The sequence below is a fragment of the Salvelinus fontinalis genome, chromosome 12, assembly GCF_029448725.1.
Source record: "Salvelinus fontinalis isolate EN_2023a chromosome 12, ASM2944872v1, whole genome shotgun sequence".
Lineage (NCBI taxonomy): Eukaryota > Metazoa > Chordata > Actinopteri > Salmoniformes > Salmonidae > Salvelinus > Salvelinus fontinalis.
Window position 1 is genome coordinate 33,532,428 of NC_074676.1, and position 12,140 is coordinate 33,544,567.

Genomic DNA, 12,140 nt, shown 5'->3' on the forward strand with positions numbered 1-12,140 from the left:
CCGTCATTGAAAAAAATAATTTGTTCTTAACTGACTTGCCTAGTTAAATAAAGGTACAATATATATTTTTTTATATGTAAACTTCGAACTGTATATACACTGCTCAAAAAAATAAAGGGAACACTAAAATAACACATCCTAGATCTGAATGAATTAAATATTCTTATTAAATACTTTTTTCTTTACATAGTTGAATGTGCTGACAACAAAATCACACAAAAATGATCAATGGAAATCAAATTTATCAACCCATGGTGGTCTGGATTTGGAGTCACACTCAAAATTAAAGTGGAAAACCACACTACAGGCTGATCCAACTTTGATGTAATGTCCTTAAAACAAGTCAAAATGAGGCTCAGTAGTGTGTGTGGCCTCCACGTGCCTGTATGACCTCCCTACAACGCCTGGGCATGCTCCTGATGAGGTGGCGGATGGTCTCCTGAGGGATCTCCTCCCAGACCTGGACTAAAGCATCCGCCAACTCCTGGACAGTCTGTGGTGCAACGTGGCGTTGGTGGATGGAGCGAGACATGATGTCCCAGATGTGCTCAATTGGATTCAGGTCTGGGGAACGGACGGGCCAGTCCATAGCATCAATGCCTTCCTCTTGCAGGAACTGCTGACACACTTCAGCCACATGAGGTCTAGCATTGTCTTGCATTAGGAGGAACCCAGGGCCAACCCCACCAGCATATGGTCTCACAAGGGGTCTGAGGATCTCATCTCGGTACCTAATGGCAGTCAGGCTACCTCTGGCGAGCACATGGAGGGCTGTGCGGCCCCCCAAAGAAATGCCACCCCACACCATGACTGACCCACCGCAAAACCGGTCATGTTGGAGGATGTTGCAGGCAGCAGAACGTTCTCCACGGCGTCTCCAGACTCTGTCACGTCTGTCACATGTGCTCATGTGCTCAGTGTGAACCTGCTTTCATCTGTGAAGAGCACAGGGCGCCAGTGGCGAATTTGACAATCTTGGTGTTCTCTGGCAAATGCCAAACGTCCTGCACGGTGTTGGGCTGTAAGCACAACCCCCACCTGTGGACGTCGGGCCCTCATACCACCCTCATGGAGTCTGTTTCTGACCGTTTGAGCAGACACATGCACATTTGTGGCCTGCTGGAGGTCATTTTGCAGGGCTCTGGCAGTGCTCCTCCTTGCACAAAGGCGGAGGTAGCGGTCCTGCTACTGGGTGGTTGCCCTCTTACGGCCTCCTCCACGTCTCCTGATGTACTGGCCTGTCTCCTGGTAGCGCCTCCATGCTCTGGACACTACGCTGACAGACACAGCAAACCTTCTTGCCACAGCTCGCATTGATGTGCCATCCTGGATGAGCTGCACTACCTGAGCCACTTGTGTGGGTTGTAGACTCCGTCTCATGCTACCACTAGAGTGAGAGCACCGCCAGCATTCAAAAGTGACCAAAACATCAGCCAGGAAGCATAGGAACTGAGAAGTGGTCTGTGGTCACCACCTGCAGAATCACTCCTGTTTTGGGGGGTGTCTTGCTAATTGCCTATAATTTCCACCTTTTGTCTATTCCATTTGCACAACAGCATGTGAAATTTATTGTCAATCAGTGTTGCTTCCTAAGTGGACAGTTTGATTTCACAGAAGTGTGATTGACTTGGAGTTACATTGTGTTGTTTAAGTGTTCCCTTTATTTTTTTGAGCAGTGTATATACAGTATGAGGTTCAAATAACACTGTGAAATTGGGAAAATTATGATAATGCACTTTTAGTGTAAGAGCTGTTTGAAAAGACCACCTGAAATTTCAGCTTGTTTGGCTGGGTTGGGGAGACATCACTAGGTGGTATATTGTCAGTCAATTGACCAATAACATATTGTAAGTCAATTGACCAATATCAAAGAGAGTGTGCCCTCCTCTCTGCCAATAACAGCTAGTTTTCAGGTTGCACATCCCTCCCAATAGGCTTCTCCAATTACTGTGGGGGAGCTTTGCTGGTGACACTATCTGTGATTTATTTAGAATTCAAGGCACACTTAACCAACATGGCTACCACAGCATTCTGCAGCGATACACCATCCCATCTGGTTTGCACTTTGTTTTTCAACAGGACAATGACCCAACACACCTCCAGGCTGTATAAGGGCTGTTTGACCAAGAAGGAGAGTGATGGAGTGCTGCATCAGATGACCTGGCCTCCACAATCACCCAACCTCAACCCAATTGAGATGGTTTGGGATGAGTTGGACAGCAGAGTGAAGGAAAAGCAGCCAACAAATGTTCAGCATATGTGGGAACAACTTCCAAGACTGTTGGAAAAGCATTCCAGGTGAAGCTGGTTGAGAGAATGCCAAGAGTGTACAAAGCTGTCATCAAGGCAAAGGGTGGCTACTTTGAAGAATCTTAAATATATAATATATTTGATTTGTTTAACACTTTTTGCTTACTACATGATTCAATATGTGTTATTTCATAGTTTTGATGTCATCAGTATTATTCTACAATGCAGAAAATAGTACATAAATAATAAAAAACCCTGTAATAAGCTCTTCTGTTCAAACTTTTGACTGGTACTGCAGACGTAGCCTATAACTGAAGAAGAGTCTAAAGTAGACTTCACATAGTTCTTGTAAATAGGTCAAAAAATGAAAGCGCTCAACAACAAAACGCTGCAAGCGTTCCAATAAATAAACAGCAGGAAAAACTCATGAAGATGCTTGTTATTTGGCCAAGGTGTGAGTATGAGCTCAACACTGGGGGGCCTTGCTGAAAACAAGAACATCTATCTTTATTTATATTCTCTATTATTGTTCCTGTGTGGTTGGAGTCCAGTTCTCTCTTCTGATTAGCATTAATATTTGACTGGTGAACTGGCTGTCACCCGAGCATTTTAATTTTGCCTTGATGCATGACTTGGCAAGAGACAAGCGGCACAACGCTCCAGCACAATCCCCTGGCCGTGTGTAAACATCTGCAATGTGTGGAATGAACCTGCAAACCTTGGCCAGGAACCAACTCATCTATCACACAGGGTCAAAAGTGAAGACCGCCACAGCCCCATCCTCAGCCTCAGCCCCAGCCTCAGCCTCAGCCCCAGTCTCAGCCTCAGCCCCAGCCTTAGCATCAGCACCAGCCTTAGCATCAACCCCAGCCTCAGCCCCAGTCTCAGGCAAAGTCTCAGCTCCAGTCAGCCCTAGTCTCAACATCAGCATCACCCCAGCTCTAGCCTCAGCCCCAGTTCTAGCCTCAGCCGCAGTTCTAGCCTCAGCCGCAGTTCTAGCCTCAGCCCCAGCTCTAGCCTCAGCCCCAGCTCTAGCCTCAGCCCCAGTTCTAGCCTCAGCCCCAGTTCTAGCCTCAGCCCCAGTTCTAGCCTCAGCCCCAGTTCTAGCCTCAGCCCCAGCTCTAGCCTCAGCCCCAGTTCTAGCCTCAGCCCCAGCTCTAGCCTCAGCCCCAGTTCTAGCCTCAGCCCCAGTCTAGCCTCAGCCCCAGTTCTAGCCTCAGCCCCAGTTCTAGCCTCAGCCCCAGTTCTAGCCTCAGCCCCAGTTCTAGCCTCAGCTCCAGCCTCAGCCCCAGTTCTAGCCTCAGCCCCAGTTCTAGCCTCAGCCCCAGTTCTAGCCTCAGCACCAGCTTAGCCTCAGCACACTGTCTGACTGCCTCTCTGTCACCAGCGTGAGTGGAGAACTCTGACTCACTATTTATTGTTTCAGAGACCAATTGCTCAGAGAAAGGCTTAAAGACAAGGTTAAAGTTATGCCCAATTTGTTAAAATAAAGAAATAAGTTGACACTATCAGATACGGCAGTTGGCTGATATACAGCACAGTTGATTTCATTCCATTACTATACACTCCTGTTTTCCATTAATAAGCACTCCATGGGTCAGGAAGGGAACCACATCTAAGTTGTAGGCCTAATACTTCAGAGCGGTGCTGCAATAGCTGTAAGCACACTTTCTGAAAACCACTGTGTACAGTTCACAGGGAGAGGCTGTGTAGAAGTAGTGGAGAGGATTATTAGAGAAGTGTAGAAGTAGTGGAGAGGATTATTAGAGAAGTGTAGAAGTAGTGGAGAGGATTATTAGAAAAGTGGAGAAGTAGTGGAGACAAGCATTAGAGAGCCTGTGTAGAAGTAGTGGAGAGGATTATTAGAGAAGTGTAGAAGTAGTGGAGAGGATTATTATAGAAGTGTAGCAGTAGTGGAGACAAGCATTAGAGAGCCTGTGTAGAAGTAGTGGAGACAAGTATTAGAGAGGCTGTGTAGAAGTGTGTGCGTGTGTTTGTATGTACAGTGCATTCTGAAAGTATTCAGACCCCTTGACTTTCACCACATTATGTTCCATTACAGCCTTATTCTAAAATTGATCAATCAATCTACACACAATACCCCATAATGACGAAGCAAAAACAGGTTTTGCAAATAAAGGATCGGTGCAAGCTCTTCTGTTGGGTTGCTGGGCCACACGGCGTGCCGTCGATGACACGATCCTTCAGCTGATAGTAGGCCATCGTCCCAGTAAACCGACAGAAGAGCTTGCACCGATCCTTCATTAGAACTACACAGGAAAAACACACCCATTGGAAGATGACTGTATGGTGAGATATACATCAGTGGAGGCTGCTGAGGGAAGGATGGCTCATAATAATGGCTGGAACGGAGTAAATGTAATGGCATAAACACATGGATTAAGGTGCCACCAACCTCCTGTGATACAGTGCCTTCGGAAAGTATTCAGACCCCTTGACTTTTTCCACATTTTGTTAGGTTACAGCCTTATTCTAAAATGTATTCAATAATTGTTTTCCCTCATTAATCTACACACAATTCCACATAATGACGAAGCAAAAACGGTTTATTTTAGATTTTTTGATAATTTATTAAAAATAAAAAACTGAAATATCACATTTGCATAAGTATTCAGACCCTTTACTCAGCATTTTGTTGAAGCAGCGATTACAGCCTCGAGTCTTGTTGGGTATGAAGCTACAAGCTTGGCACACCTGTCATTGTAAATAATAATTTGTTCTTAACTGACTTGCCTAGTTAAATAAAGGTTAAATGTAAAAAATATATTGGGAGTTTCTCTCATTCTTCTCTGCAGATCCTCTCAAGTTCTGTCAGGTTGGATGGGGAGCGTCGCTGCACAGCTATTTTCAAGTATCTCCAGAGATATTCGATCGGGTTCAAGTCCGGGCTCTAGCTGGGCAACTCAAGGACATTCAGAGACTTGTCCCAAAGCCACTCCTGTTGTCTTGGCTGTGTGCTTATGGTTGTTGTCCATTTGGAAGGTGAACCTTCACCCCAGCCTGAGGTCCTGAGCACTCTGGAGCAGGTTTTCATCAAGGATCTCTCTGACTAGTCTCCCAGTCCCTGCCACAGAAAAACATCCCCACAGCATGATGCTGCCACCACCATGCTTCAACGTAGGGATGGTGGCAGGTTTCCTCCAGACGTGACGCTTGGCAATCAGGCCAAATAGTTCAATTGTGGTTTCATCAGACCAGAGAATCTTGTTTCTCACGGTCTGAGAGTCCTTTAGGTGTCTTTGGCAAACTCCAAGCAGGCTGTCATGTGCCTTTTACTGAGGAGTGGCTTCCATCTGGCCACTCTACCATAAAGGCCACATTGGTGGAGTGCTGCAGAGACGGTTGTCCTTCTGGAAGTTTCTTTCATCTCCATAGAGGAACTTTGGAGCTCTGTCAGAGTGACCATCAGGTTCTTTGTCCCCTCCCTGACCAAGGCCCTTTTTCCCCGATTTCTCCGTTTGGCCGGGCAGCCAGCTCTAGGAAGAGTCTTGGTGGATCCAAGCTTTTTTCATTTAAGTATTATGGAGGCCACTCTCTCCTTGGGGACCTTCTATGCTGCAGACATTTTTTGGTGGCATTCCACAGATCTGTGCCTTGACACAATCCTGTCTCGGAGCAATTCCTTCGACCTCATGGCTTGGTTTTTGCTCTGACATGCACTATCAACTGTGGGACCTTATATAGACAGGTGTGTGCCTTTCCAAATCATGTCCAATCAATTGAATTTACCACAGGTGGACTCTAAACAAGTTGTAGAGACATCTCAAGGATGATCAATGGAAACAGGATGCACCTGAGCTCAGTTTCGAGTCTCATAGCAAAGGGTCTGAATACTTATGTAAATAAGGTATTTCTTTTCATTTGCAAAAATGTCTAAAAAACTGTTTTTGCTTTGTCATTATGGGGTATTGTGTGTAGATTGATGAGGAAAATGTTTATTTAATAATTTTTAGAATAAGGCTGTAACGAAACGAAATGTGGAAAAAGTCAATGGGGCTGAATACGTTCCGAATGCACAGTATGTAGTAGTAGTAGTAGTACTGTAGAGACTCACACTCTCTCTCTCGACAGGTGGCCTGTGACTCGGGCCTCTCGGCTGGACGGCAGTGTTTGGACGGTTGGCCTTTAGAGAACAGACACTCTACCCTGCGCTCCATTACCCCCGCTCCACATGTCTGGGAGCACTGAGGAGCACATAAAGGACATCAACACAGTGAATTACATGGAAACTACTGACATATTACATACTCAATTTACAAAACGTAACTGTTGTTTCAATACCATGATCTGATACCATTTACCACCCCTCTCTCTTTCTCTCCCTCTCACCATTCTCTCCATCCCCCTCTTTCTCTCTCTCAAACACACTGAAACACACCTTGCTCCATGGGCCAACTTTCCAGTAGGCAGCTTGTGGGCAGTCCCAAAGGAGGCACTGCCTGGTGCTAGGTGGGTGAGGCTCTGGACAGTGAGGGCGGGACAAGGCGGAGGACTGGGCATCATTAGGGTGCAGGGTGGAGGAGGGCTTCATGGAGCAGGACACTATACGCTGCTGGTAGCCCACGCCACAGCTAGCAGAGCACTGGAAATCACACACAATTGAAATCACCCCTCAGTGGATAAGGATATAGAGCAATTTGTGGAATAACACTTCAATATATACATTTCTGTTTGACGACCTAGGCTAGTCAAATACTGTCGGTAAATTGTTACATCAAATGACACAAAGATAGGTGTATTTAAAGGTATGACCAGGCAGAGTGTTCCTAAACCAAGGTTCCTACTGTACCTGTGACCACTCTCCTGTTATCCACATGTGGTAGCAGGGTGCTCTGCTGCAGGGCTGGTGCAGGGCAGGGCAAGACGAGGGATCACAGAGGGCGTCCTGGACTGGGGTCAGCCCGGCCTCCACACACAGAACCTTCCTGTTCCTCATACCTTCTCCACAGGTGGCGTTACACTGCAGAGAACAGACACAGGCCAATATGAGGATCAGTCATCATGTCAACATCAAAAGGCATTAAAAGTAATACAACTGTAACCTTGTCCCCAGTCTCAATTGCTACCGCATATATGTTTGATACAAAAAGACCCAGCTGGTGGACGAGATTAATACCTATGTGTGGATCAAAGAGTAATGTCTTTAGATTGGCATAGGGGGCAGTGTTGGACTGCTAACAGAGACACCCAATATAAGTTCTGACAGGCTTGGTTGTTTCCGTAGCTTTCCAGATGTCCATGCTCTACACTTTATCCAGGGGAGGAAAAGTGGGCATGATATGACATCTCACATTGCTTTCAAGGCCAACCCCAGACATAAAAGAAATGGCAAGTCATGGGTGGATACACAAATTGGTTTTGAGTGATATGGAATGATGGTTTAGAGAGGTAATCAAAAGTTAAGACCAGTATTACAATGTGAGGAACACTAGGTTTTGAATGGCTAAAGCATATGTCCTATAAAATCAAAAAGATATCAGTTTTGTTTATTAGAATATCTCATATTCTAAGCACAGTTATGAATGCTGAAATGGTTTTTGGGCCAGAAATGTCTGTTTTTGAGCCAGGAGGCTGTCAGCGGAATGCATCGCAACATAGACAGAATCTGAGTGCGTGCAAAGATTTCTGGAGGAAGCAGCACAAAGTCTTTACATTGTACTCGTCTTGTGTCCTGAAGTTTGGCGACAGAGTATGGGGGACATGAAAGGAAGAGCGTGGCCAAGAGGAAAAAAACACTAAGTTGAAGAGGACTGCTCAGTGCTCATGTCACACAGTGCAGTGCCACTCGACTAGACAAAAGACATGGATGTGATATGGATCAGTGCTTTGAGGTTTTGATGTGATTTATCATAGAGTGATGGTTATCGTTTAAACCCTCATGTCTGATGCAGGAGTGCTGGGCTACCTCAGTGACCTCACAAACACAGCTGGTCTGGTCCGCTAGCTCTGTGTGAGAGCACTGCCAATAACAATCTCCTGTATGATGATCTTATGTCTCTCACACACAAACATCCATGACTGCTGTGTGTTCATTAAACACACACGCTAGCAATTGGAATCTGTCTCTATTAACAAATCTATGTGAATACAATCTAATAAATCAACTGATGAAGTAGTATTTGAAAGCACATTGACTCTCCGAAGTTCTGTCTAGGACATTTTAAAAATGTGATTCTCTTTTCCTTGTGGAATTTTGGAGAATCAATGCATTCTAAATGGAAGTTCAACTGGGACTTGGTGTTTTGTGGGCTTGTCCAGTCACCCATAAGACATTAACACATCCAATGGACAGCTCCACTCCATCACTGTGCATCACACATGGTGTCTCTGAGTATTCTGGAGGGTTTCGAGAGAGTGTCTGTGGGAAGGTGGAAAGTGAAGAGAGCATGTCTACGTTGGCTACAGTGTAAACCCCTTAAAACTTCTTATGGCTGCAATCCCGGTAACGGGAGGATATGACAACAGCCAGTGAAAGTGCAGGGCGCCAAATTCAAAACAACAGAAATCTCATAATTAAAATTCCTCAAACATACATGTGTCTCATACCATTTTAACGGTAATCTTGTTGTTAATGCCACCAAAGTGTCCGATTTCAAATATGCTTTTCAGCGAAAGCACCAAACGATTATGTTAGGTCACACCAAACCACAATAAGCACAGCAATTTTTCCAGCGAAAGATAGCAGTCCTAAAAAGCAGAAATATAGCTAAAATGAATCACTAACCTTTGATGATCGTCATCAGATGACACTCATAGGACTTCATGTTACACAATACATGCATGTTTTGTTTGATAAAGTTCATATTTATATAAAAAAATCTGAGTTTACATTGGCGCGTTATATTCATTAGTTCCAAAAACATCCAGTGATAGTGCATAGCCACATCGTTTCAACAGAAATACTCATCATAAATGTAGATGATAATACAAGTTATACACATGGAATTATAGATATACCTCTCCTTAATGCAACTGCTGTGTCAGATTTCAAAAAAACTTTCCGGAAAAAGCAAACCATGCAATAATCTGAGACGGAGCTCAGAACAAGAGTCAAATTAGCCGCCATGTTGGAGTCAACAGACACCAGAAATTACATGATAAATGTTTCCTTACCTTTGATGATCTTCATCAGAATGCACTCCCAGGACCACAATAAATGCTTGATTTGTTCGATAATGTTCGTTATTTATGTCCAATTAGCTACTTTGGTTAGCGCGTTTGGTAAACAATTCCAAAGTCACAAATCGCGTTCACTAAAACGTGACGAAATGTCCAAAAGTTCCGTAACAGTCAGTAGAAACATGTCAAACGATGTATTGAATCAATCTTTAGAATGTTGTTAACTTACATCTTGAATAACGTTCCAACCGGAGAATTACATTGACTTCAAATGAGCGATGGAACAGAGCTGCCTCTCACGTGAACGTGTGTGGTGAATGCATGGTCACCTCATGGCAGTGGTTACTCATTCCTGTCTCCTTCGGCCCCCCTTCACATTAGAGTCATCAGAAAAGGTTCTATTGACTGTTGACATCTAGTGGAAGCCGTAGGAAGTGAAAACTCATCCATATCTCGCTGTAATTTCAATGGGAGCTTGGTTGAAAATCTACCAGCCTCAGAAAAAATCCAAACAGGAAGTGGAACTTCTCAGGTTTTTGCCTGCCATATGAGTTCTGTTATACTCACATACATAATTCAAACAGTTTTAGAAACTTCAGAGTATTTTCTATCCAATACTAATAATAATATGCATATATTAGCAACTATGACTGAGGAGCAGGCCGTTTGATATGGGCACCTTTCATCCAAGCTACTCAATACTGCCCCTGCAGCCATAAGAAGTTAACAGGACCTATGGCACAAAGGGGTGAATTTGAAGTTTGACAGGAGAAACCCATAACCTACAATAAGACAGTTATACAGAGAGGTGACGAGTCCTTGTTTGTGTCTGTGATGAAGTGTGTTGGGTAGAGATTGTGTGTCAAAGAGAGAGAGAGAGAGAGAGAGAGAGAGAGAGAGAGAGAGAAGAAGAAGAATACAGGGTAAGTGAGATAAAAAGAGAGGGATATAGACATAGAGCGAGCTAGATAGTGGTCTATACTTACATCTTGCCACTCTCCAGCTGCCCAGGTGTGATGGAGACACTCAGTAGCCTGGCAGGGCTGCGCAGCGGCCGGACGGTTGTGGGAACCACACAGCTCCTCTCTCACCCGCCCTGTACCCTTCAGTCTGCAGTACACATCTCTGTTCTGGACCCCCACTCCACAGGTGGCAGAGCACTACAAACACACACATTAGATTGACTGACACACAAGCTAGTCTGTTCACGATCAGGTTGTTGTCATTGCATTGCCAGCACAGATATCCTCATATGTCTGTCAGCTTACTACTGTAGCAACCAAGTCTGAAATTCACACAAAAACATACATTTTCCCATCCTGTCCCCTTTCACTCTCTCTGACCTGGACTAAGCATCAATGTTTTGTAACATACAGTACATCCTTTTTTTGTGTGCTGGGTCTGCGTCACAGGCTACGATGCCTCTACACAATGTCCTTGAACAATGCAGACAGAGACATATGTTTTCCTCTGAGCCTACGGTTGTTGTGTCTGTGTGAGCCGTATTGTCAGTTTCCCCAGAGGTCTATCACCTGGCCCATCTCTTTGATGTCATTGAGAATCCTACCTACATGCTAAGGAAGCTCTCCAGCACTAATAGATCTCCAGGATTTCATTAGAAAGAGGTTTCACGGACAAAGATGAAGTGTTATCCTGGACTAAGAACCATGTACCAGACCTCAGATGAAGGTTTAAGCAAAAGAACGAGGCCTCATTTAAAGGCTGTCTTTTGTAATATCCCAAAGTGGGACGTAATATAGCCTCCTATTACGATTTTAACAACTGATACGGCTTAAGAAATTTGATTCTAATCTCTTTCCAAAATACTTTTGGTTTTCATTGCCGAGGATTACACTTGTCATAGTTAAGCACACTATTTGATGTTGGAGTTGAGTTCTCCAGAAACTGCTGCTCTCTACCCATCTACAGCATGTCGTTTTTGTTCATAAAAATATAATAATTTGTGTTAGAATACAATTAGAGTTCAAATAGAATATAAGAAGAGCCTAGAAGTAGAACCTGTGATTCTAATTGTATGGGTTTTAAAGGAGAGAGGAGAGTGCAGCCGACCCACAGACATGCTTTTGCAAATTGGTTGATCACAGAGAAGCAGGAAATGCAGCTGTCACAGACCAATCAGTGAGCTTGCCGCCACTCCACTCCTGAGCATGGGCCGCTCCACACCAAGAGCTCCACAGGCGGTCCTTACCCTTTGCTCACGGATCTCCACACCCCCTCCTCTCTCGTACCCCTTCACCAGACCCCCATTCAGAGGCGACTGAGGGGATTGAGTGACTGGCTGCTGAAAAGCCCAAACGGTGGGTGCTGAGGTTTACAAAGTTGTCACAGGCATGAATGTTAAGATATAAAACATGTCTTTATGCTCTAGTTGTGGATTTCATGGTTTCTGGTGGTATGTGAAGGGAGATGATTGCTTCCAGACACCAGGGAGGGAAAGGGAGAGTGAGGCCCACAAAAGCTGGGAAGTGGCAGTGGTCTAATGGAGGAAGACAGCGATGGGCTCCCAATGGGGATTTCACAACCACACTTTGGGCGTGAGGAGCATACAGGACCTGAGGAGCTCTCTTTGCTCTCCATATTGTGTCCAACAGAAACATTACTTAAATAGAGTACATCTTCAGGGGGCCTGATAGAGTGAGAGAATTACGGCATTACCTCCCAAAATAATTTTCTTTGGGCATTGTCATGGCTGTGTATTTTCCCACCCAAGCAGACACAGGGACGGCTCT

General features: G+C 44.8%; 1 protein-coding gene across 3 annotated transcripts in view; it reads right to left on the reverse strand.

Moving 5' to 3' along the window:
• Window positions 1-12,140, reverse strand: part of LOC129867215 (A disintegrin and metalloproteinase with thrombospondin motifs 20-like) — a 164,137-nt gene that overhangs the window by 12,203 nt on the left and 139,794 nt on the right. For all 3 annotated transcript variants that reach the window (XM_055940473.1, XM_055940475.1, XM_055940474.1), the window contains 4 exons: window positions 10,377-10,550; window positions 7,061-7,231; window positions 6,650-6,853; window positions 6,326-6,455 (listed from right to left, as the gene is read on the reverse strand). In XM_055940473.1, the coding sequence (XP_055796448.1) occupies window positions 6,326-6,455; window positions 6,650-6,853; window positions 7,061-7,231; window positions 10,377-10,550 (679 nt within the window). The remainder of the gene's footprint in view (window positions 1-6,325; window positions 6,456-6,649; window positions 6,854-7,060; window positions 7,232-10,376; window positions 10,551-12,140) is intronic.